This window comes from Salvelinus alpinus, chromosome 5 (genome assembly GCF_045679555.1).
Source record: "Salvelinus alpinus chromosome 5, SLU_Salpinus.1, whole genome shotgun sequence".
NCBI classification, from domain to species: Eukaryota; Metazoa; Chordata; class Actinopteri; order Salmoniformes; family Salmonidae; genus Salvelinus; species Salvelinus alpinus.
In genome coordinates this window covers 39248763-39275675 of record NC_092090.1, presented here as the reverse complement: position 1 = coordinate 39275675, position 26913 = coordinate 39248763, and the positions used below count along the sequence as shown (strand labels likewise).

The 26913-nt window shown below is 44.9% G+C and overlaps 1 protein-coding gene and 1 pseudogene across 1 annotated transcript; one reads left to right on the top strand and one right to left on the bottom strand.

The window, feature by feature from the left end:
• Positions 1 to 9093: 9093 nt before the first annotated feature.
• On the top strand, positions 9094 to 11042 carry LOC139575294 (creatine kinase U-type, mitochondrial-like; annotated as a pseudogene).
• An 855-nt stretch (positions 11043 to 11897) lies between these two features.
• Positions 11898 to 26048, bottom strand: LOC139576113 (stereocilin). The gene is made up of 29 exons (XM_071401796.1): positions 23485 to 26048; positions 22209 to 23363; positions 20671 to 20695; positions 19922 to 20507; positions 18920 to 19828; positions 18772 to 18834; positions 18555 to 18680; positions 18290 to 18456; positions 18023 to 18209; positions 17813 to 17928; positions 17550 to 17682; positions 17172 to 17354; positions 17039 to 17077; positions 16757 to 16933; positions 16316 to 16465; positions 15878 to 15936; positions 15558 to 15681; positions 15257 to 15339; positions 15026 to 15161; positions 14609 to 14817; positions 14373 to 14463; positions 14046 to 14217; positions 13758 to 13927; positions 13495 to 13650; positions 13245 to 13387; positions 12908 to 13056; positions 12631 to 12728; positions 12355 to 12502; positions 11898 to 12084 (listed from the first exon to the last, which is right to left on the bottom strand). The coding sequence occupies exons 1-29, from the start codon at positions 23555 to 23557 to the stop codon at positions 11996 to 11998; spliced, it is 5916 nt and encodes a 1971-aa protein (XP_071257897.1). The 5' UTR covers positions 23558 to 26048; the 3' UTR covers positions 11898 to 11995.
• Between the last annotated feature and the right edge of the window lie 865 nt (positions 26049 to 26913).

Sequence of the window (26913 nt, the reverse complement as noted above, 5' to 3'; positions counted from 1 at the left end):
GTCTGTTGAGACAAAAATAGAGCTTTTTGGTCTAAACTCCACTCGCCGTGTTTGGAGGAAGAAGAAGAATGAGTACATCCCCAAGATCACCATCCCAACCGTGAAGCATGGAGGTGGAAACATCATTCTTTGGGGATGCTTTTCTGTAAAGGGGACAGGACGACTGCACCGTATTGAGGGGAGGATGGATGGGGCCATGTATCGCGAGATCTTGGCCAACAACCTCCTTCCCTCAGTAAGAGCATTGAAGATGGGTCGTGGCTGGGTCTTCCAGCATGACAACGACCCGAAACACACAGCCAGGGCAACTAAGGAGTGGCTCCATAAGAAGCATCTCAAGGTCCTGGAGTGGCCTAGCCAGTCTCCAGACCTGAACCCAATAGAAAATCTTTGGAGGGAGCTGAAAGTCCGTGATGCCCAGCGACAGCCCCGAAACCTGAAGGATCTGGAGAAGGTCTGTATGGAGGAGTGGGCCAAAATCCCTGCTGCAGTGTGTGCAAACCTGGTCAAGAACTACAGGAAACGTATGATCTCTGTAATTGCAAACAAAGGTTTCTGTACCAAATATTAAGTTCTGCTTTTCTGATGTATCAAATACTTATGTCATGCAATAAAATGCTAATTAATTACTTAAAAATCATACAATGTGATTTTCTGGATTTTTGTTTTAGATTCCGTCTCTCACAGTTGAAGTGTACCTATGATAAAAATTACAGACCTCTACATGCTTTGTAAGTAGGAAAACCTGCAAAATCGGCAGTGTATCAAATACTTGTTCTCCCCACTGTATATGTCTGCCCTTCATAAAACCCGACTGGGTATCGTCAATGATTTGGTCAAGACCTTTTTTAAGTCTTTCTGCAAAGATGGATGCAAGTATCTTTCCATCATTGTTCATTAATGTGATTGGTCTTCAATTTTCTAACATCATACAATCTTTGTTTGGTTTGGGTATTACAGAAATTAGGCCCTGTGTCATAGAAACAGGCAGGACCCCGAAATCAATTGCCTCCTTAAAAACATTAAATATAAATTCAATAATATCCTCCTGAAAATATTTATAGAATTCACTGATAATGCCATCATTCCCTGGAGATTTGTTCTCTTTTAACTTGCTGACACATTTTTTTATTTCATTAATAGAAATAATTTCATTACAAAGCTTTTTCAAGCAGAAATTTGCTTCCTGCAACACAAACTCAAAAAAGTTCTGGGACACTGTAAATGTAACAGTTTAACTTTAGTCCATTCCCTCGCCCCGACCCGGGCGCGTACCAGGGACCCTCTGCACACATCAACAACAGTCACCCACGAAGCATCGTTACCCATCGCTCCACAAAAGCTGCGGCCCTTGCAGAGCAAGGGGAACCACTACTTCAAGGTCTCAAAGCGAGTGACGTCACCGATTGAAACGCTATTAGCGCGCACCACCGCTAACTAGCTAGCCATTTCACATCGGTTACATAAAGTCCATGGAGAATAAGAACACCTCCTCCCAGCTGCCCACTGCACTGAGAATAGGAAACTCTGTCACCACAGATAAATCCACTATAATTGAGAATTTCAATAAGCATTTTTCTACGGCTGGCCATGCTTTCCACCTGGCTACCCCTACCCCGGTCAACAGCACTGCACCCCCCACAGCAACTCGCCCAAGCCTTCCCCATTTCTCCTTCTCCCAAATCCAATCAGCTGATGTTCTGAAAGAGATGCAAAATCTGGACCCCTACAAATCAGCCGGGCTAGACAATCTGGACCCTTTCTTTCTAAAATTATCTGCCGAAATTGTTGAAACCCCTATTACTAGCCTGTTCAACCTGTCTTTCGTGTCGTCTGAGATTCCCAAAGATTGGAAAGCAGCTGCGGTCATCCCCCTCTTCAAAGGGGGGGACACTCTTGACCCAAACTGTTACAGACCTATATCTATCCTACCCTGCCTTTCTAAGGTCTTCGAAAGCCAAGTCAACAAACAGATTACCGACCATTTTGAATCCCACCGCACCTTCTGCGCTATGCAATCTGGTTTCAGAGCTGGTCATGGGTGCACCTCAGCCACGCTCAAGATCCTAAACGATATCTTAACCGCCATCGATAAGAAACAATACTGTGCAGCCGTATTCATTGACCTGGCCAAAGCTTTCGACTCTGTCAATCACCACATCCTCATCGGCAGACTCGATAGCCTTGGTTTCTCAAATGATTGCCTCGCCTGGTTCACCAACTACTTCTCTGATAGAGTTCAGTGTGTCAAATCGGAGGGCCTGTTGTCCGGGCCTCTGGCAGTCTCTATGGGGGTGGCACAGGGTTCAATTCTTGGGCCGACTCTCTTCTCTGTATACATCAATGATGTCGCTCTTGCTGCTGGTGAGTCTCTGATCCACCTCTACGCAGACGACACCATTCTGTATACTTCTGGCCCTTCTTTGGACACTTTGTTAACAACCCTCCAGACGAGCTTCAATGCAATACAACTCTCCTTCCGTGGCCTCCAACTGCTATTAAATACAAGTAAAACTAAATGCATGCTCTTCAACCGATCGCTGCCTGCACCTGCCCGCCCGTCCAGCATCACTACTCTGGACGGTTCTGACCTAGAATATGTGGACAACTACAAATACCTAGGGGTCTGGTTAGACTGTAAACTCTCCTTCCAGACTCAATTCAAACATCTCCAATCCAAAGTTAAATCTAGAATTGGCTTCCTATTTCGCAACAAAGCATCCTTCACTCATGCTGCCAAACATACCCTCGTAAAACTGACCATCCTACCGATCCTCGACTTCGGCGATGTCATTTACAAAATAGCCTCCAATACTCTACTCAATAAATTGGATGCAGTCTATCACAGTGCCATCCGTTTTGTCACCAAAACCGTTGGCTGGCCCTCGCTTCATACTCGTCGCCAAACCCACTGGCTCCAGGTCATCTACAAGACCCTGCTAGGTAAAGTCCCCCCTTATCTCAGCTCGCTGGTCACCATAGCAGCACCCACCTGTAGCACGCGCTCCAGCAGGTATATCTCTCTGGTCACCCCCAAAGCCAATTCCTCCTTTGGCCGCCTCTCCTTCCAGTTCTTTGCTGCCAATGACTGGAACGAACAATGACTGGAACGAACTACAAAAATCTCTGAAACTGGAAACACTTATCTCCCTCACTAGCTTTAAGCACCAGCTGTCAGAGCAGCTCACAGATTACTGCACCTGTACATAGCTCATCTATAATTTAGCCCAAACAACTACCTCCTCCCCTACTGTATTTATTTATTTTGCTCCTTTGCACTCCATTATTTCTATTTCTACTTTGCACATTCTTCCACTGAAAATCTACCATTCCAGTGTTTTACTTGCTATATTGTATTTACTTCGCCACCATGGTCTTTATTTTGCCTTTACCTCCCTTATCTCACCTCATTTGCTCACATTGTATATATACTTATTTGTCTACTGTATTATTGACTGTATGTTTGTTTTACTCCATGTGTAACTCTGTGTTGTTGTATGTGTCAAACTGCTTTGCATTATCTTGGCCAGGTCGCAATTGTAAATGAGAACTTGTTCTCAACTTGCCTACCTGGTTAAATAAAGGTGAAATAAATAAATAAGACTTTTGGAAGTCTTCATCTATGAATTTTGCACAGTCTTTGACAGAGTCTAGAAAGGCAGATATGTCACTAGTAGGACAGGCATTACTGGTATAAAGGTTACCATAGAATTCTGAAACATATTTTGAAATATCTTTGGGGTTTTCATTTTCTTTGCCATCTATATTGAGCTTATGAATAGATGTAAATTCAGAATGTTTTCTTTCTAAATTGTAAAAGTATTTTGTATTTTTTTCACCTTCCTCCAACCATCTCCTTCTTGATCTTTCAAATGCCCCTTTTGCTCTCTCTTCATACATTCGGTCCATTTCTAGTTGTAAAGCGAATAACTGACACTTTCCTTCTTCATCAAGGTCCTCCATAGAGATTAGAGAAAGTATTTCCTTATCAAGTTTATCTTCCCTCAATCTTTTAAGTTCAGCAATTTCTTTACCTCTCTTCATGGCTGTTTGTCTTATTTCATACTTCATTAATTCCCAATATTTCCCATAAGACTTAAATAGTTGGGCTTTCCTCCAATTGTCTTGTATAATATCTTTGGCATCCATCTTGAAATGATCATCTTCCAACAGTCTACTATTGAGTTTCCAATAACTCCGATTCAGTTTAACTTCAGATCCATTCATATTTAAAGATAACAATATAACTTTATGATCAGTAAGAATTGATGGTTCAATTGATACCTTGACTACAGAATTATCTAATGAATTAGAAATCAACCAGAAGTCAATTCTTGACTGTCTGGACATGTCCTTGTTACTACAAGTGAATTCATTTTTATCAGGATATTTAGATCTCCAAATATCTACTAATCCAAGACCAAGACATAGGTTATTAAACTCAGGATTAACTATGCTGGATCTGTTAGGAGGGGGATATCTGTCAATCATCACATTAGATACAGAATTAAAATCTCCACCTAAGATAATTTTGTTATCCTGAAATACACCTATTAATTTCTTCTTCAAATTCTTGAAATAATATCCTGTTGTTTTGTTTGTTGTTGGATGCATAAATATTCCCTAATAAAAACATTTCACTGTTGAAATTTACTGTTAAAATTAACCAATGTCTAGAGTGGTGAGTCTTACTACTGATGGCCTTCCCTTTAAATGCACCTCTTAAAACTGCTACACCTGCAGAGTGGTTGTTGCCATATGATAACCAGATATCGTTACCCCATTGAGTTTTCAAAAAGATAGATCGGAAGAACAAGCATGAGTCTCTTGTAAAAAGTAAAAGTCTGCATTAAACCGTTTGCAATACAGGAAAATAGCCTTATGCTTGAGTAAATTACGAATACCCCTGACATTAATTGAACAAAGAGATAAAGACATAAACTTCAACCAACAACCTTGTTATGCTAATATAATATATATATACATATATACATATATTACATATATAATATATATGTAACTCAAAAGGATTTCCATCCCATTATTAACCTCTCCAACAAAAAACAAACAAATATTGGTCATACATTTACCAAAGTATTCTTACTCCCACAAGGGGGAGATATTGTGTAGACTTTACAATAAGCAGTTATTCACCTATAGTTAGTGTTTAGTTTACCAGTTCACTGTTCGGCCTTTTCTCATTCAAGTGTTTGTGTACATTTTTATAATAAAAGGATGCTTTTCACCTGGTAATCATTTTTTTGTCCTGACAGTTCTGTCCGAGTTAGACTCTGGCTCTCACTCAAATGTTCTGATTTGGCCGCATTTCTTTCCCATCGATGATCACTCTTGCACCGATAAAAAATGCAGTTTTCCCTGCCTTTCGAGCTGCAGCCACCATCGGCCACAGTTTCTCTCTTGTCACTTTGTCTGCGGAGGTCAGATCCTCCGTGAACCTCAATGTTTGCTTGATGAGAAATTCACAATTCTTCGCTCGCCTCCAAAGAAGATCCTTTGTAGATCTGTTGGTGAACCGGATGATGGTTGTCCTCGGTCTCTTGTCTTTATCCTTAAGTCTTCCCAAACGATGGACGATGTCTATATTTTCCTGAAGTTTGGCTTTTGATTTGGGAATGACAGCTCCACAGATGTCAACAACTCTGCATTTGATGTCCTCATCCGCCTGCTCTGGAATTCCATGGAGCCTCAGGTTCCACCTGCGCTGGTATCTCTCCGCCTCATTCACCCTTTGCTCGAGTTCAGCCACCTTCTTTTCATTTTCCTGGCAGATAACTTCCACTTTCTTCATGTCACTTTTGAGGGTTTTCACTTCTCCGAAGATAAAGTCAACAGATTTTTGAATGGCCTCAATTTTCATCGTATTCTCCCTAACCGTGACCTCCAAGCCATTTGCCCTTTCATCTATCTTTCCTGTCAAAAGCATTACAATATTGTTTTGCATCTCAAGAAGTGACATTTCTCTTGGCCTCTCATCTTTTCCCGCTGGGGCTTGACTGGAGTGCCGGGGTCGTAAGGTAAAGGCCTGAGCTGGGGGCTGGAGGGCGCAAGTTGTGAGCATTGTTGTCCGTGCTCACCACATTTTCATCACCCATTGCAGTATTTCCCCCCCACAGTTACATTCTGAAGAGGAGTACCCAAAATCATACTATCTTTTGTGGTTAATTGTCCATCTGACGATCTCTCCATTTCTTTTCCTTTTGGTTCTGGTTGTGGCAGTTTACATGTACGTTCGACAAGCTCGTTTTTGAGCTAGCTAGCTTATCAGGCTATCTAGTGTTGTCGCAAACTTAGTTTTAGAGGTGAATAACTTGCAAAAAGTAATCAATTACTTTGGTAAATAAACTAAACCATATTCATACAGGGTTTTAATATAAATATATATGGTCATAATGGTCATAATTGGGTAAGGAAATCCAATAATTCCTTCAGTTTCCAAAACAAATTATCTGCACTGACCGCCATCTTGCGCGCCATCCTCATGTTAAATTAAATATCCCATTTGTTTAGTGTTAAACTTATCAAACAACCCAACATTCGCGATCCGATGCTAACCAGTCTTGCTAACTAGCTAGGTTAGCAAACCGGCCTGCGTTGTTGGATTTATAGGTATAGACATAGTCCTCCAGTCAAGAGGCTAGTTAGGTAATTTAAGGTATGTTGGCCTACCTACCATATGAATCTACTGATGGAGGGACAATAGGCCTAATATATGACCAAAACACTCATCATAGTGTGAAAAGGACGCTAGCTAACATTACTGTAGACTTTCTGATATGTTATGGTGTTTGATACAGTTGAATCCCGCATGAAAAAGTACCACTGGATTACTACACAAAACCTATACATGTTGTAGAAGTGACTATGTAGAGACTTATAGGGATTGTGTAGTGAATGTGTAGTTCATGCACTACTCAAGATACACAAGTAGAGTTTTGTAGATTTCAGTAGGAAAACCATAGTGTTTCAAGTAGTAATCGTGTAGTTTTACTACTTGATGTAGTTAATAAGTAGTCAAAACACAACAGCTTTACTACACAGGCTTTTCAATAGTAATCAGGTAGATTTTTTACAACTTTATGTTAGTAGTAAATAAGTATCACAACACTACAGCCAGACTACACTGGTTTTTCGCGATCGCAGAAGAAGACATAACAGGAAGTATTTGGTTGCACCATCTGTAAATCAACTTTCCATCATGTTTCATGAATACGTTCATGTCGTTGTTTAGCCGTGTATTTAACTTTTAACCACATCAAAAAGATTGCTAGCCAAAACGGTCTTAGGCGTTAGCCGTTGTCATAGAGATGTAATTGAGTTTAGCCTAGCTCTTTGCTAGCACCATTGAAATGTAGCTACAGTATGTAGCCTCATGATACCTAATAAGTGTGTTTGTATGCAAATGTACAGTATTTTCATATTGGTATTCTTACCCATTCTACTTACCTCTTTTGACATGTTGCCAAGGTGGCCCTCGACATAAGAAGACTGGAGGCCATTGTTGGTAAGATTAACATTGTTTATCAAATGTTTTTCTTTGTTGTCTTATGTTAGCAGATGATTAATAATAGCTTATAATTGTATTACTACACAATGCCTACATATTACTGCTGCGTATCTTTATTTTCTAAAAGTTACGTTGTGGAGAAATGTGACTGCAACAAAAAAGAGGATCTGAAGATAGTTAAACAATCTCCGACAAAACATGAGGAGAAACAGAGGGTTAAATACACAACATGTAATTGATGGGATTGGAACCAGGTGTGAAGGAAGACAAGACAAACCAATGCAAAATGAAAAATGGATCAATGATGACTAGAAGGTCGGTGACATCGACCGCCGAACACTGCCCGAACAAGGAGAGGGACCGACTTCAGTGGAAGTCGTGACATGGTCAACATTATGAGACCTAGAGAACAGCAAAAACTTGGTTTTATTTGCATTTAACACTAATTTAAGTCAAAGCTGAATGAAGAGAAGACTTCAAAGGGTTTAACAAAAAAGTGTAACTATGTAATTTAATATGTAATTAATGTAATAATAATAAAAAGTTCAATAATGTGCACTGGTCTAGTAGTGACACAGTAGTGAAACAAGAAGATGTCAGTAGTGATTTTGAATAGATAAACAGTAGTAAATGTTTTCAATAGTAATTCTAAAGGGTTTATTTAGGAGATTAAAAAGGATCAGGAGCAATTCAGTAGTGACACAACACTACACACACAGATGGCACTGGCAGTAGTAATTAAATAGGGATTGAATAGGCATACAGTAGTAATGTGTAGGCGTTGTGTAGTAATCCAATAGTGAACATGTAGGAATTGTGTAGGTATGTGTAGATTTTAAGCAGTAGATACCCAAAAGCTCAGTAGTTGCACAGTAGTCATTAAGGGAGAATTATGTAGTGATTTGAGTAGGAAATATGTAGTGTTCAACAGTAGTGAAACCCAATGTATCACTCATTACTACCGGTACTTAAATTACTACATAAATCACTACTGGTTTACTACACATCTCAATAGCAATCAAGTAGTAACACCAGTAGGTTTTGTGTAGATCTTGAGTAGTAGTGATGAGTAGTACTTCAGGATCAAGGGGACAGCAGCTAGTATCAGTAACACACTCTCCTCTTATGTTTCACAGGGAAAATGGCAAGCAGTTTCTTCAAGCTGTGGTCACCTAGGAAGCGCAACATAGGAGTCCTGTCTCTTAGTGGAGTATGGTCATTTGCTACAGCAGGGGTTTTTCTGAACAGAGAGCACGTCACCACAGGAGCTCAAGTCAGGAGGCTGTACCCTGCCAGTTATCCCAGACAGACAGTGACAGATCCCAGTGTCCACAGCCTCCAACACCTATTAATTCGTTAGGGGTGTGCTATCATTGTACCCCCTTTTTGTCTGTACTTATTTCAATAGTGTTACCAACCTTCAATTTCTCTCACAGTGAAGAGTTCCCTGATTTACGCAAACACAACAACTGCAAGGCCAGTCACCTCATACCTTCCCTCTATGCCAAGCTGTGTGCCCTTCATAAAGTCTGTTGGCATGGTAGCCGGAGACGAGGAGTCCTATCGGGATGGGTCACAACGGCATTTGTGGTCTGTGTTTTTTCACAGTGAATTGGTATGCCTGCTACCTATCTTGCTGGAACTTCAATGCATTTTTTGAATCTAATGGCGGTCACCGTGAAATAGATATTCTAAAGCTACTACACATATTGGAGCATCACCCATTCCTTATAAATGTGTTATACAGATAAAACCTAGATGAAAGAGGATCAACTGCAGTTTTCAATTCTGCCTTGAAGTGAAGGAAAGTGCTCTGCAGACTCTTAATAGCAGAGTTTCCCAATATTCCACCTTTTTGTGTGTAGAGAGGAGAAGTATTGAAAGGAAAGAATAACACAGAAGCCTTTGCTTTGTGATTGCTGTTGGTTACCAAGGTTTCATTTATTTAAGGCCATACATTTATACACAATCTTCCCACAGACCTGGATGCCAGCAAGGTACAGAATGATGGGAATGTCCATGGACATAAGTATAGAAATGTCATTGCATCAACCACCCAGTTGACTAGGTACCAGACCTACATATCTACATTCTAAACTGTTCAAGTGAGCCAGTACTTACCATAGTCTCTTGTCAGGTCCGGGCAGGTCAGTTTGATGAGCGCCACGTGTCATCGTCACGTGGACGGGCCTGAGCACCTGAGGGCTGAGCCTGCCACCTGGCTGTTTTTGGGCGGAGCGCCGGGAGGTGGAGCTGGTGGTGGACGCCCTCAACGTCCTGCAGGGGTAACTCAAGGGACAGTACAGATGACTGACAAGGAGCAGCAGCTGCTCATTCATGTGAGGAAAACACAGTCTGCATCACACACTGCTTTGGAGAAATGTTTTTATTTGTTTAATTTCCTTATTCTATCACTGAGATGCATAACACTTGTTTCAGAGTTCACAGGATCACTTTCTGTTCGATATACCAGTGTCCCCCCTCTTGACCTGTGCAGGAATGGCCAGGGATTGGCCAGATGCACAGGGCATTTGGTAAGTATAATGTTTTGATAAAAGCACAACTCTAAAACCAAACAATAGAAACTATTTTAGAAGCGCTGAAACCTATGGAGATAACCCGTTGGTCTGGAAAGGCACAACAACCAGGAGAACTTCCTGTTGTGGATCAACTAGGAGGACCACACCCGGGTCATCTAGATAGAGAAGGGCAGCAACATGAAGAGGGTGTTTGAGAGGTTCTACAGGGGACATGAGGGGAGCCCAGCAGAATCACTGATTGGATTCATTGCCTACACCCACACGTTAACTGTGTCTTAAATGACACTTAAACCTTTCATGCTTTGTTGTGTCTTTTTATGAGCTGTTGTTGACATCACCACCAGGTGAAGAGGCTGATCATGGAGAAAGGCTGGGAGTTCATGTGGAGGGAGAGGCTGGGTTACATCCTCACCTGCCCCTCCAACCTGGGCACTGGACTCAGGCCAACCAACCTCGTCTTAGCAAGGTCTGGCCCTTACCACCTCACTCACCTATGGGTTGACACATGAACAGTCGTATGAAGAAAATGTGCTAAGGGGATCCCTGTGCTGAGCTGTCCTCAAATTCCAGGATCCTAAATTCTCTGTTTGTTTTTCTGTTATTTCTTACTGGGATGCTCGTTTTCAGAAGATGCTGGACAACCTGCTTCTGCAGAAGCGAGGTATGGACGGCGTGGACTCCGCAACTGTGGCACAACCGTTGACATCTCTAACCTGGCCAGACTGGGTGAGTCAGAGGTAAGACACTGCATCACTACACCACAGAATAGAATGCAGTGACAGTGACAATCATAATCAGCTTTAATAGGTAGTTGTAGAGAGTGGAGAAAGAATAGGTTATGTGTGTTTGCATGTTGTATGTAGGTCCAGCTTGTTCAGAATGTGATTGATGGGGTTAAATACCTGATTGCGTGTGAGAAGAGACTGGAGAGAGATCAGGATATCCGAATCCCTGCACCCATCTCACAGTTCAAGTAGAGAGAGACTGGCCTTGCAGATGCCCCGACTTGCGATTTTACATTCACAAACAATATACTTCAATAAAGCTATATAAATCCAAATCATTAATTGTGGTCCTCCTTTAATTTGAATGTATTGATATATAGCTGAAGAGTTTATAGCTGCTATTCAGGACTTTACCTGAACTCTTCAGCTATATATCAATACATTCAAATTAAACTTGGGGATTACATTTACATTTAAGTCATTTAGCAGACGCTCTTATCCAGAGCGACTTACAAATTGGTGCATTCACCTTATGATATCCAGTGGAACAACCACTTTACAATAGTGCATCTAACTCTTTTAAGGGGGAGGGAGGGGTTAGAAGGATTACTTTATCCTATCCTAGGTATTCCTTAAAGAGGTGGGGTTTCAGGTGTCTCCGGAAGGTGGTGATTGACTCCGCTGACCTGGCGTCGTGAGGGAGTTTGTTCCACCATTGGGGTGCCAGAGCAGCGAACAGTTTTGACTGGGCTGAGCGGGAACTGTACTTCCTCAGAGGTAGGGAGGCGAGCAGGCCAGAGGTGGATGAACGCAGTGCCCTTGTTTGGGTGTAGGGCCTGATCAGAGCCTGAAGGTACGGAGGTGCCGTACGGAGGTGCCGGATTGACCAGTAATTGTTGTGTACTATACAAAATGAGGTTGTGTCCTACTGCCCTATTTTCCGAGAGGCGCTTTTATATCAAATTTAATGAGTGCCCTCCACACTGTAACCACAGTAACAGAGTAGCATAATCCCAGACACACAGACACATCAGAATGATGCATGCAGAGTATGTCAGGCATTAGAATAGCATGAGGTGAAGGTTTCATTCCAGGATACAAATGGAACACAGTTCAAAATGTTTGGTTTATTTTTAAGTACAAATGTTACAATTCGATAAAAGAAGGTCAAAGAACAAATAAATACAAATGGGTTACTGTGTGTTTTACGATAGTTGCCATAACATACAGCATAGAGACAATAAGCACACAGTGAGGCTGTCAGCTGACCGTGTTGCCGGGGCCACATTCCTCCCTGTGGACGCAAACAAAACATACCAAACAGTGATATCACTACCACATAGTTACTGTTAAACATAACATGATGATATTGGTATGCTATTGCAGACAAAAAACATAAATCATTGAACAACACCCATCAATAAGACCAACTAGTTCTTTCCCTCTTTCTCATGAGATGATCTTTATCCATGTCCCTGAGTCCTTAACGTTTGAATCATTACCCCTGTGAATTCTTACCTCTGAATCCTTACTCCTGTGAATCCTTACCCCTGTGAATCCTTACCTCTGTGCTCTAACAGGACATCCCCCTCATACTGCGCCAGGCCCAAGGCATGTCTCTGCCCACTGTTCAGCTCCGCCCACTGCTTCTCTGTGACCACCCACGCCTGTTCCACATTCAGCCACGACAACTGGACCGCACTGAATACCACCTGACAGACACACACACACACATCGTGCATCAACTAACAAAATGGGATGTGGTTTGGAGAGCATTATTTAAACAGCATTATCCAAACCAGCTCTTAAGTATCCTGAGGTGAACCAGAGAGAGACTCACAGCCATCTTTGTGGGGGGAATCAGGGCGATAGCTTCGGGGATGAGCCCCTCCACCTGCTCCTGTACCAGAGCAGACAGAACCATGTCCTCCAGACCCGCTGGACAGAGAGAAGGAGGGAGAGAGGACTCATGTAATGAGTGTGCGTGCAAGAGGGGTGGATTCACCGGTCACTACCAACTAACTATTCCTTATAGTTAAGGATCAAATACAGTACACTGAATATACAACAATAAAGCTTTCTGAGTTTAAACCCCTGCCCCATTTGAACAGCTGTACCTGCTAGTGTGCCGATCTCAGTGAAGACCTCGGGGCCCCAGTTACTGACAGGGCCAAAGGCCTGAGGACTGGAGAGATGGACGGTCAGAGCCTCCATCTGCTGCTCTGAACACGGCAGGGCCAGCTCCCTCAGGAACAGAGCAGCCATGCTGTCAGTCATATAGCAGGAGGACTCATTAGGACTGAGTTGATGGAAGCATTATCACCAAGTGGAATCAGACAGCAAAAAATGACAGATTTTTGCCTTTTGCACTATAGGCTGAGCTTTATTCACAAGGTATGTCATCTAACATTTCTGTGGTTAAAATAAAGTGGGTATTTCTAATACATGACTGACCTGAGGTTGTAGGGGTCCAGTCTGTTGATCTCTGACAGTGTTAAACCACAGAGCAGGTGTCCTAGAGAAGCCACTTCTACAGCTCCGAGCTGCTCCACCTTCAACTTCCGCTTCCGCATCACACCAACAACTGCTGCTCTCATCTGAAATGATACACAGGGTTGGAGAGTCAAACAACTTACACCAGGAGTGGGCAACCCTCCACACTACAAATATCACATGTGAGATTGGAATATGGGAGCCTCGTCACCTTTTTTGGGCTCCAGTCGGTCAGAGCCCCCAGGTAGGCCAGGACACCCAGGTCAGTCAGGTTAGTGTCCTGGAGCTCTCTCTCCCCCAGCTCAGTGACCAGACAGCCGAGCCCCAGGACCTGCTCTGGCCTCAGGCCTCTAACTGGACTGTAGGCCTGGAGGAGGGTGAAGGATAGTGCACAAAATACACAACACATTTCCACTGTCAATCTTTAGCAGGCAGTGATGAAAACCAAAACGTCTCCGGTGTTCTGAAACTAACCTGCCTGAGCTTTACCCACAGTGCTCGGCGCTGCTCAGGGCTCAGTGAAGCGTCCTGACCTATGACCTCCACGCACTGCCTCAACTCCTCCCCTGCCATCCGGCTCAGCTGATTGGCTGTCCATGCTGAGGGGAAGGTGCCTCTTATGTCACCACAGCTTGGGACTGGCACTGGATAGATGACATGAGACCGCAATGAGTTTAGAACCACAATGCATTATCATCAAGCTTTCCTTCAGAGCTAGTGGGTATGATACATTTGTGATATAGAGAGCTGATCAATGATGACCTTTTCTCCTCCTGCTCTGTGCTCTGATGACCCCCCGTATCAGGCTGAGGATCCTCTCTCTCTGGCCCTGCTGGTCCACACACTGGGACACACAGGCCTGACCCACATCACTGTTCTCCCAGCGCCACTGACCTGCCAGAACCTCCTCCACCGTGTCTGCACTCAGTACCACCTGATATATGGTAGTAAAACACACACTTAGCACATTCTGCTAAAAGTACATGCATGCAATCACATACAGTACTGCAGGGCTTTATTTGTCATCACCAATGATAAAGTGATAGTCATTATAAAGGCACTTGATGTTTCGCCCATTGGAGTCCTCACCAGTGGGATGGAGTTGATCTGTTTTGGAGAGAGAGTAAACAACAGTCTGCCAACAAGCTCCACATCACCAACCGTCCATGCCGATGCCTCTCTACAATAAACACACACACACCAGCTTTCTGTTATAAATGCATACATGACAGATACCCACAAGCCCAGTGCTGCCATAACCAGCTCACAACCACCCCAGGCCTCCCACTCTACCATCTCCTAAAAGAGAGCCAGCTGTCTCTCACCCCAGCAGGTCTCTCCCAGTAAGCAGAGCAGCCAAGTCCTTCAGGGTGTCCCAGGGCAGGCAGTACCCCCTCAGCTCATCCAGCTGCAGCCCCAGGGCCCCTCTGTCCACCAGCCCCAGGGTATCCCTGTCCAGGAAGGGCAACAGGGGCCCCAGGAGGTCCACAGAGGCCACCCTGAGCTCCCCCTCAGCCAGGCCCTGAGAGGTGCCCTGGATGGACACATCAGAACACAGTTACTACAGTATAATTACTGCAGGTACTACAGTATAATGACTACAGCTGACAACAAAGCACAATCCGTTTAGCTGATTATTAAGCATTCCCACCCTGTATCATTACGTTTGGATGAATTGATCAATGTGTATGTTTTATTAATCAGGAGTATTTCGTCATAATAATATTATAGTCTCTCCTCACCAGCACAGTGATGGCCTTTTCTGCTAAGGCCATCTGCTTATGACGGGGCAGCTTGAGGAAGTCCACAAAGTTCTGCTGAATGTGAGCCAGGATGGCTGTCAGTGAAGTATTAGACAGGCTCTCAATCAGGTTCACCCTGGGACAGCAGGAATAACCAGATTAATATTGTATAGAGAAAGATTAAATGTTGGCCCATTTATACAATATATTTTGGAGTGAATGATATCTTACGGTAATTCTGCAGCAAACCAGGGGCTTATACCATCCAGGTCTTCCTCTGGTCTTTTCCGCAGCTCCTCTACAACGCATTTCCTCTGATAACAAAACACAAAACATCTGAACAAACTAGTATGAAATAGGAAGCTCTGAAGAATTCCATTAATACTTTTCTTGACATTTGATATGGTAGATAAAATACTATAGATAAAGAAAGATGTATCTAAATATAGATAAATAAAAGGAAGGGGTGAGAGAGAAAGAGGAGGGGAGGGTGACACGAGGGATACCATGTGGGTAGCTTGTGGTTCCTCACCAGAGCTGGTCTCACCCCTCCTGGCAACTCACTGACAAACTGAAGCAACTCTGAAAAATCGGTTTCATTGGTCCAAAGCTTTAGCCAATCACAGCTCATTCCACCAGCAATATGGCCCAAGTCCCTAAAGACCAAATAGATGATTGGATGAATACATTGTATCTGGAAGACTGCATTGCATTTGTAATCCAGGTAAGTGAAACTAATGAAACTGGGTACTGACTGAGTCTCCAATTTTGTCATGTAATGATTTGCATGAATATCGCATGATATTCAATAACACAGCACATACCCATGACACCTAATAACATTTGACTTACTCTACAGTGTCTCTGGTAATGATTTCAGATTGATGGGTCCTCTTGAAAAGTAGCTGAGCCTATATAATTCAGAAATACAACGTGTGTAAGAGAGAGAAAACAGGTGGTGAAAGGAATCTAATACACCCTTGACTCTGACTAAATCTATTTAAGGTAGGCATTACTAATTTATATTCCCCCTCCAGACTATTGTACTACATCCAAACCAATTTTCTTGATGACGGCTGAGGCGTATGGGGTATTAATATCCTGAATGGCTCATGTGAAGCATATCCAATGATTTGCAGATTAATGGGAGCCCAGGCCCACACTGGCAGCTTGGCAGCATGGCTTTCGCTCTAGAGCAACAACAGTAATGATGCTATACCATAGCCAAAGGAGTGGGTGTTTATGTAGTGTTGTCTGTTCAGACAGAGCATAGTGGAGATGGATGTGCACCTGTTGGGGGGACCATGGCAGGTCTCTGTACAGGCTCATATCTCTCAGGAATGTCTCTCTATCCAGAACCTCTATCAGCTCCCTCAGGGGCACAAACGGCAGGAGACATTGGAGCTGCACTGTGAAGTTCCTTGAGTTGCTGGCTAAAGCCTTTTTTAAAAGCAAAGGAATAAACAATGGAATATGTACCTGAGTAATAGGTTAAGTACTGTACTTATGGAATTACTTCCAGGTAAATTCACAATGACTAGCCGTATAAGGTAGTTGATTGACAGCATAATTGGTTTGTTGGCATTTAAATTCCACCATCTCTTTACTGTGTCATCATCTGCTCTCAGTGTGGTAAGAAAGACAATGCAGAGCCACTGGAAATGATGAATAAAGAACCGTTTGACAGCAAGGAGAAAGTAATCTCCCCACAGAGAAACAAGAGCACCTTACCTCCTGCAGTGCCCTGTGGAGCATGGCTCTATGGGCAGGCTTCAGGTCAGCCAGTAGAGTGCGCCAGCACTGGCAGTGAGTGGTTCCACTGATCTCAGACCAGTGTATGCCTCTGAGCACAGCAGGGGACAGGCCAGGCAGTAAGGGCTTCAGCCTGCACAGTGTATCCATGGTGAGCTGACAAGGAGAGGATCATCATGCATATATGGCCTCGTAAGAATGCACAACAAGCTGTGTAGATTAAAACATAACTGAAGAGGTCACTAATAAGCCTTTACTTACATTTGTGTCTTGTGAAATTTTGGATAATATCTGGAACGCCTGGAGGAAGTTAAAAACAACATGTAATGTTCACCCAGCAGAAAACAACATACCGGTAGATTCAGTGTGTAGGCATAGGCCATGCAGTGCTGACCTGTGCTGGGGAGAAGCTGGGCAGGCCTGGTTGTGTTAGCAGGTCCAAGAGCTGTAGTGAGGGCAGTGACTGCAGGAAGGAAGCCCCTAGCTGGGGCAGTAGGCCCCTGAGGGTGGCCAGTGCTGGAGGAGGTAGAGTGCTGGCGTTCAGAGGCCGCACCGCCTGGACCAGCCAGAGAGACAGCTGAACATGGCAAGAGCAGGGTCAGAGCCCCTCACATATGATATGGACTGTATACATATACAAATGGCAATACTGATATTTTTACTGATATCCTAACAGGTGTTTAGGAGGAAAGAATTGTCACACTGCCACAAAATGAACTTGGAACTTTTGGAGTGCATCCCATTTTTTTTTTTACATGCAATTCTCTCTCACCCTGCCTGAATCACTGATGAGTCCCTCAGACACACAGATAGCTAGCTGCTGCCAAAGAGCAGAGGACACAGGGGAAGCCAGCAGAAACGGACGCAGCTCCTCTGGTTTCAGGTAACAAACCAGAACTCCCAGCCTGTTGAGAAATAATGCCCTCGTCTCTCTGGTCTAATACTCTGGTAACTGCACAAAGGGACACTGTGGCTCTGGTCAGAACTAGAGCACTATATGCGGAATAGGTTACAACTTGAGACAAAAGACCCTACCTCGATATGTTATCACTGGTGAAGTTCCTTTTTTTAATGAATAGAGTCCGTAGAACATGGCGCCCCCTTGTTCCATCCAGACTGGTGTTTCCCAGAAACTCCACCAGGGGACTCAGCTTAAGGAGGGACATGATGACAGAGTAATGCCAATGCAGTACACAATACTTCATGAAAATATCTGTAGAGTAGATAAGGAATGAGATGTCTAACCTGGTCTGATGTCAGCTGTTGAAATTGGCTGACTGGGAGGTGTGGGAGCAGTGGGAGGATGGAGCTGAGGAAATATGGTGGCCAGGAAGGGACATCTCCCACCACACTGGACTGCAGGAGCCTCTTCACAAATGCCTGTTTCTGTGGAGACTTCATCTCTGTGCTGTGGTCACGGATCGCCATCAACCTATGATACAACACAGAACCAGTCAACACGATTACCTTTGACCTTTGGCATAAAATGGCAGCTCAGGTCTAGTAACTCACACACTGGTGTTGACCATCAGGGAGGTGGGGAAGCTCATGATGTCAGAGACGGACATGAAAGGTATGAACTGTGATAGGTCGACGAAGAGGTCAGGGGTCACACGAGGGAACTTGTGGATGAAGGCGGACGTCATGGTCTCCATGGCCTGCAGTTCTCTTTGAGAGGACTGGGGGAGACAGTGGTCTTTATTGACAGTAGTAGTAACTTAGTAACATCCCTACTTTCCAGCATCCATGACTAAACTGAGAGTGTTTGAGGGCAAACCTGAGTGGTCTCTACGTGCAGCTGGTCCCAGCTCTGGTGCATGTGAGACAGAAACCTCTTCACCGCATCTTTCTCTGCTGACATCACCAATGTGCGGATACTCTCCCTGGGCATTTGGAGGTACTCCTGGAGAGAAAACAATGTTCACCTTAGTACAGGTAACCAGTCAATCTGCATCTAAGATCCCAACTAACCGTTTTATAAAAGTGTACAGTACCTGCATTAGGACTCTGAGGGCAGAGGAGTTGTCCTCTCTCTCAATGAGGTCCCATAATACAGGCTGTCAGGACAGAGGAGGCATTCACATTACCTTCATGTGTCTATGTCTGTGTGTATGTGTTCTATGTATAAGGTATGTGGCTTACACTGAAGCAGCTGAGCAGGTCCTCTTTGAGAGCTGCGCTCTGCTCCCTGCGCAGGAACAAGCCCACGGTTTGGAGCACGCTCAGTGAGGCGTCGGGACGTAGAGTTGCCCAGAATGAGGCGTTGTCAAGGAGACTGGAGAGGAGGATGGCCTGACCCAGGCCCTGCCTCACCTCCCCCTCCCCCTCATCCAGCCCCGCTGAGAGCCCAACCACAAAGTCCAGTACCCTCAGCACGTACCCCACAGCCCCCACCCAGCCCCCGCGCTCACCCCCATCCACCTCACACACACTCAGCCTGTGCAGTGCCTCCACCAGCAGCGGAGCAGGATTCACACACAGCTGTGATGTGTCAAAGTCGTACGGCGCCGGGAGCATGTCAAAGAACCACTGGAGGAAGCACTTCCTGTCCTCCTGTTCTACATCCAGGTCAACGCAAAGGTCAGAGAACTGAGGATAGGCTGAGAGTAGCCGGCGGTAGAGGGTGGCATTGCTACAAACATACTCCCTCAACCCCTCTGTACTGACACAGAGCTCCAGCAGGGTGGCATTGGTGAAATGCTGCAGGCTCCACTTCCTGTAGTCACATGTGTCTTCTATGGATTCAGGGTGGGAGGAGTTGTGGAGCCTGGAGCAGTACTCTGCAGCCCAGCTGCCCTCCGGAAGGGATGTGTGGGAGGGATGGGCCTCAGGGGACTCGCTGCCACACAGGGCTGAGACCAGAGCAGAAGTGTTGGGCAGGAAGCAGCGTCTGAAGTCCTGGGCGCTGAGGGACCTGGTGCCCAGCTGGGCCAGGCAGGCTTCGTCAGGCCCTGGGCTGCCCCCGCCCTCCACCATCTCCCCTGACAGCTGCACACACAGGTCACCTATACTGGACTGGTTGAAATAGTGGTAGTCCTTCATCTCTGCAGCCTGCAAACATCACAGGCAGAATGTAGTTAAACAAAGTGAGTTGAGAACCCAACTCTTTTGCATTCAGAAGTGGGGTTTGATCATGGACTGTACCTGGTGTGCTCTCTGCAGCCAAAAGGAGGTGTTGGCACACACAGTGTTGTTAAACTGGTGAGCGAAGAACTCGCTGCAGACGTGGACCCACAGGAAGTCATCCTCGGCTGCAGACAGGTACCAGGCGGCGTCGGAACACGTGGCGTGTAGGTCGGGTCCCAGCTGACCAACCTCCGGGTCCACAGACCCATCGTCCCCGTCAAACAGGTTACAGTAGAGGAACACAGTGAAGTTGGACACCCCTGTAAGGCCTGGGATAGAGGCGTTACACGCTGCTTCCAGGATCTCTGCCGAGGCAAAGTACCCCATCTCTCTCAGGTGGCTGTGGCCAACTTCTACTGCCTCAGACTGGGGCTTGAGGAGACGGGAACGGCGGGGTACTGGGGTTGAGCTGGGTGGTTGTTTCTGTTTGGGCGCCCTGCTGGGTGACAGGGCTGGTCTAGGGCGAGAGGGGCGTGGTGGGGGTCTGGGGTCCCCACTCTCACCCTCTATGGCTGGGCAGGAGAGGAAGGGAGGGGTGCTGGGAGGGCCCTGCGAGTTGAAGCCCAGAGCCTGAGCATTCCACGTGACATTATGTCTGATCCCCCTACAAGTCACAGACAAGTGGAGAGAGTATGGTAAACTAAGGTACTACAAACAACATACATTTTCAATTAACCTCATATTCTTTGTGAGGGAAAGTTATAAAATGAAACCATCATGATGCATGTAGTTTATATTATAAGCTTAGTTTTTTCTCGATTACTTACCATAAGATTAGCTGTCTCAGGTCACCTTTGAAAAGATAGATTAAAAAAAGATAGATTAATGGAAAATCACAGACAGTGTAAGAGAGCTAGTGAATATTATGGTAGATCAATGGTGGAAAAAGCGACTTGCACCATACAATCGGGCCTGATGTAACAGCATAGCTGGGCTCACAATGCCCAGGAGATAGTGTTACTGGCATCAATGAGAGGGCAAAGAGATTAGCCAAAGCATGGGATGCAGGGTAACACCGATCCTCTCAATGACTAACATGGCCATTATGATTTAAAGCACTGTCAGTTCAAACACTCATGTGTCATGGGTTTCAGTCTAAATCATTCATGACTAATGAGTAAGAGCTGTTTGAGACATATTATCAGCTTAGTATGAAGGGAAATTCAATTCAAGAGACCTTGATCAACATGTATGACCTGTCTCTGACATGTGTTTTATAAGAACAGTAAAAGTAAGAGCATATATACTGAACAAAAATATAAATGCAACATGTAAAGTGTTGGTCCAATTTTTCATGAGCTGAAACAAAAGATCCCAGAAATTTTCCATACGCACAAAAAGCTAATTTCTCTCAAATGTTGTGCACAAATTTGTTTACATCCTTGTTAGTGAGCATTTCTCCTTTGCCAAAATAATCCATCCACCTGGACAGGTGTGGCATATCAAGAATCTGATTAAACAGCATGATCATTACTTACACAGCCGCACCTTGTGCTGGGAACAATAAAATGTGCAGTTTTGTCAAACAATACAATGCCACAGATGTCTCTTTTGAGGGAGTGTGCACTTGGCATGCTGACTGCAGGAATGTCCAAAAGAGCTTTTGCCAGATAATTTAATGTTCATTTCTCTACCATAAACCGCCTCCAACATCGTGTTAGAGAATTTGGCAGAGCATCCTGAGTAGCACAGCGGTCTAAGGCACTGCATCTCAGTGCAAGAGGTGTCACTACAGTCCCTGGTTTGAATCCAGGCTGTATCACATCCGGCCGTGATTGGGAGTCCCATAGGGCGGCGCACAATTGGCTCAGCGTTGTCCGGGGTAGGATGTCATTGTAAATAAGAATTTGTTCTTAACTGACTTGCCTAGTTAAATTAAATCCAACCACAGCTCAAGTGTAACCACGCTAGCCCAGGACCGCCACATCCGTATTATTTCTGTCTGTAAAAAGCCCTTTTGTGGGGAAGAACTCATTCTGATTGGCTGCGCCCCTGCCCAATTATGTGAAATCCATAGATTAGGGCCTAATGTATTTATTTCAATTGACTGATTTCATTCTATGAAGTGTAACTCACTAAAATCTTTGAAATTGTTGCATGTTGAGTATATATTTTTGTTTAGTATAGCTAGCCACCAGGGTTGAGGCTCAATTCCAGTTAAATTCAGTCAAATCACAAAATCCTCAAGGAAAGAAATAGGAAGTATTCCATTCATACATTGAATTTCAGCTCATCCACTGAATTGACTAAATTGAAGTGGAACTGACCCCAACCTTTTGGTGAATGGGGAGCATCATGGACTCACCTACGGAACATCTGCCCTTATGTTTGGGCTGTGGCACGTCCACCACGCTGCTGACATCATCAAGCAGCGCCATGGTAACACGGGACACCTTTCTCCTCAGGTTGCCGTACACGGAGCTGCCCACCCTGTGCAAGAATCCCCTTCTGAGGCCGTCCAATCCCTGCAGCAGGGCAGGGTTTTGCTCTGCCAGCTGCCCCGCCCTCTGTCCCCCATCGGAGGGTGATAAAGCCTGCAGGAGCAGTGTCTGAAGGAAGTCCAGGTCTCCCCCCATGTCCCTTCTGTCCCCAACGTCCCCTTGAGTGGCATTCTCAGACAACCCCTCCTCTCTCAGGGCCTTGGGGGGCATGCTGAAGGGTTTCAGGCGCCCAAAAGCAGCCGAGCCCCTTCTCTGGTTGGCCCCCATCCCCGCAGGGTGCAGGTTCACCACGGGCTTCCAGTTGCGTGTCTCCATGAAGCGGAGGAACTGTGTTAGCCAGCTGACACTGAAGGCACATTCATTGCGGCCCCTAAGGGCACAGATGAAGCCCTGCAGCCCGGCACTGGCCTGGCCATAGGTCCCGCTGACCAGCGCCTGCAGGGCCGCCTCAAGCAGGGCACTCACTGTTCTCCAGTTCTGGGACAGGAAGTCAAGCAGAGGCCTATGGGGCTGCCGCTCAGACAGGGACATGAGGCTCTGCAGAAGCCCCAGCAGCCCGTCCCAGTGAGGGCTGCCTCTCAGGGACAGGAACCAGTCCTGGAGTCTGACGCTGGGCCTGGGGGGCTCCCGGCTGTCCCACTGGTTCAGCGCAGCGCCCCCCTCTGACTGGATAAAGGACTGCAATACCTTCTCCCACAGTTGTTCCTCGTCAGAGACAAGCTGTCGCTCCTCCAGCTCAGCACCCATCTCCTGGAGGTACATGGAGATATTGTAGAGGAAGCCTGACAGACGGTGCCTGTCCACAGGCTTCTGGAGGGAGGGGAGGCCCATGCTCTTACTGGGCAGGAGGCCCAGGGTCTTCAGACTTCCCATGATGCTCCTCACCACGCTGTGGACCTGCTGGTCTTGGGTTCTCTCCGGGGAGGCAGGCTCTTTGCTAGGATACCACCCCCCTCCTTTACGCCATATTGATACTAACTCCTTGAAAATGGGCTCTCTTTGGTCCTCTTTTTTACTTGCTGGAAATGATGTTGCAAAGCCATATTTTGAGCATGATACAGCAAACATTATTAATATCAAGACATTATCACACCATTACACTACATCATAACAAGAAATTGTAAGATACAGTCTCCTCACCTGAACTCTTGGTGGATGTATTGCCCAGTAAAACAACCAACAGTGTGATGCGCATGACCCTAAACACCGCCATCTTCTCTACCACCTCCAAGCCAGTGCTGATGATGTCACAGTGATGTCACATCTGTCTCTGAGTCCTAAGTCTGATTGATGTCATATCCCTGAGTTTGGACTGCATCCCCTGTTACAGCCTTCCTCTGGCAATGGGTTGGTGTCAGTAGGGTGGACACAGGGAGTAGAGTGTTTAATTGTAGAGTGGACATTAAACCTTAATGACAGGCCACCGTCACCTGACCACCTTCCCTCTCACAATAGAGGTGTATTACCATGGATTTCAATCAACTAAGGTATATTCTTTATTCTTTCTATGAACTTGAAGCAGTTTTGAGTGAGACTTTGAAATATGAAATGCACAGAAGGAATACAAATACTGGTACTAAATAAGTTGTTTATCTATCCAGAAATATTCTCTCTTCAAACGGGAAAGACATTAGACATCTTAGACATTATGAGAGCATGAAGATAGGTTAACATTTGCCACCTATGCATCTCTATCCATATACTTGGGATTTGTTTGATGTCCCAAAAATACTAAACAGGAGCCATCTGCAATATCAAAAGGAGTATAAAGAGAATTATAATTGTTTGTACTCACCAATGACGCTCTATTCAGTTCTTCAAATCCTTGAAAATGTCTTTATAAGGCTTTGTGAATATCTCCATAAGTTCCAGGTATAAATGTGCACTAAAACAATATTATTTCACCTCTTTTCTCTCTGTCTGTCCCTCTCACTTTCAACTTCTCTCCCTCTCTTTGTTTCCCTGTCAGCCCCTCCCACTCCTACTCTCCCTCTCTGTGTTTATCTTGTTTTGTGCACCTGCTCACCCAGACCCTGAGATCCAGTTGGATGAATTAGGACCATAGCTTAGCCTCATATTTCAGTGGTATCCCCCTATCTTGTGCCAGCTGACTGTTTTATAAGGTGAGTTTAACGCAATGGAGGACAGGACCAATCAAATCAAATCAAATTGTATTAGTCACATGCGCCAAATACAACAGGCGTTACAGCCAAATACAACCTTACAGTGAAATGCGTACCCTAACCAACAATGCAGTTTCAAAAAATACAGATAAGAATAAGAAATAAAAGTAACAAGTAATTAAAAAGCATCAGTGAAATAACAATAGCGAGACTATATACAGGGGGGTACCGATACAGAGTCAATGTGCCGGTTATTTTAGGTAGTATGTACATGTAGGTAGAGTTATTAAAGTGACTATGCATAGATGACAACAGGACAGGACAATGGACAGGACAATGGGCGGGACAGGACAATGGACAGGACAATGGATAAAGTGTTGTCTATACGGCGTTAAGGTTGCATGTGTATGAACAAAAATAAACTTTAACAAAACTCTATGACTATGTCATACTGTAGAAGTGGTCCCTTCTATCAGGGCATTTACTATAAAATGTTTAGATTTCCCCATGATATGTGAAACAACCCACTTTAGGAAAGAATAAAACAAACTTGTTTTGCTATATTTCAATAGTTCTTTGCATCTAATATGTTGATTTCGGTGTTGTTTTGAAACAATCCCAAGGTTAGGACTGTCAGCTTGATTCACAAGCAGGGTTCAAATCTGGATGGTATTAATCACACCCAGGTTATCTCTCCCATTCTCTAGCTGTCCCATGTCTCCCACTGACTAATTCTCTATTGAGCTGTCTCTCAGCTAGGGCTCATCCTGTGTGACTCTAGGTCTGTGGAGTATAGGTTTACCCAGAGGGCCAAGCCAGCGCCGCTCTGTGGGCTGTCACAGAGCAGACACATCCATCCTCCGGTCACTGCAGCCACACAATCAGGCCCTGTACTGGGCCACAGCGGCAGGCTCCCTGGTGTCAGACCGCTGTCTGCAGGCCCCGTAACCTGAGTGGGGAAAGTGAAAGGATCCCTCCCTGCCCCCCTGGCCCTTTAACTCTGTGTCACTGTGGCCTGTTGTGGAACAATAACTTCCTCTTGTATTATTGATGCTGTAGGGAACAGCAGTCAGTCAGCGCTGTGGGGTTCAGTTTGCTAAAGGAATATATAATGAGAAACAGGATAGCGCCAGCCTCTCTATCTGTGTCCCTGCAAAACACACTGGTGAGACCTTCGAAACAGAGGATGCTGGAGAGACAAGGGACCTGTTTGAATACATGAAGAGTGCATCCTTCCCATAGAGATAGATACTCTATCTATCTCTATGATCCATCCATCCTCCCCTCTTGAAATAATCACTGGTTGGATGGGTGAAGGCAAGGATGGTATGGTATGTATTTGTGGATGTCCATCATCCATTTTGTATGATACTGTATGCTACAAATTACAATTTGTATGATATGTTACGAATTTGCAAAATGTATCATATATTATGAATTTCAATTTGTTGTGACTAACGTTAGCTAGCTGGCTAACGTTGGCTAGGCTAGGGGTTAGGGTTAGGGTTAAGTTTAGGAGTTAGGTTAAAGGGTTGAGGTTAGGGTTAGGGGATGGGTTAGCTAAAATGGTTAAGGGCATTTATAGTAGAAGGGACCACCTCTACAGTATGACATAGTCATAGAGTTTTGTTAAAGTTTATTTTTGTTCATACTCGTCAGTCTATTCTTTTTCTGAGAAAAAAGGGCTATTCCATGAAAGATATTGCCAAGAAACTGAAGATCTCATACAACGCTGTGTACTACTCCCTTCAAAGAACAGCGCAAACTGTCTCTAACCAGAATAGAAAGAGGGGCGGGAGGCCCTGGTGCACAACTGAGCAAGAGGACAAGTACATTAGTGTCAAGTTTGAGAAACAGACGCCTCACAAGTCCTCAAATGGCAGCTTCATTAAATAGTACCCGCAAAACACCAGTCTCAATGTTTCACAACTTCCGCCGAAGTCGGCTCCTCTCCTTGTTCGGGCGGCGTTCGGCGGTCGACGTCACCGGCTTTCTAGCCATCGCCGCTCCATGTTCTCATTGTTCCATTTGTTTTGTCTTGTTCCCTGCACACCTGGTTTACATTCCCTAATCACACTGCATGTATTTATTCCTCTGTTCCACCCCATGTCTTTGTGTGAAATTGTTTTGTTACGTGTTTAGTGTGATGCGCCAGGCTGGTTTTCCCCCCGGGTATCGTATTTTGACCCGTTGTATGTATTTGTCATACATGTGTATATTTGTGAGTGTTTTCGCGCTTATTGACTTTTACCTGTGGCTGGAGGATTTTTGACGCGGTTGCGTCTGTCTTTTGTGCTTTTGCCAAATAAAAGTGTCCCTGATCACAACTCACTTCTCTCCTGCACCTGACTTCGTACCAGTAGCGCACAACCTTGACACAATGTCAACAGTGAAGAGGCGACACTGGGATGCTGGCCTTCTAGACAGAGATGCAAAGAAAAAGCAA

Coding starts and splice junctions, on each gene's coding strand:
- LOC139576113 (XM_071401796.1), bottom strand. CDS start 23,557: ATGGCGGTGTTTAGGGTCATGCGCATCACACTGTTGGTTGTTTTACTG. Junction 20,508..20,670: donor CTGAGACAGCTAATCTTATG/GTAAGTAATCGA, acceptor TGTGACTTGTAG/GGGGATCAGACATAATGTCA. Junction 12,729..12,907: donor TGAGATCGGCACACTAGCAG/GTACAGCTGTTC, acceptor CTCTCTGTCCAG/CGGGTCTGGAGGACATGGTT.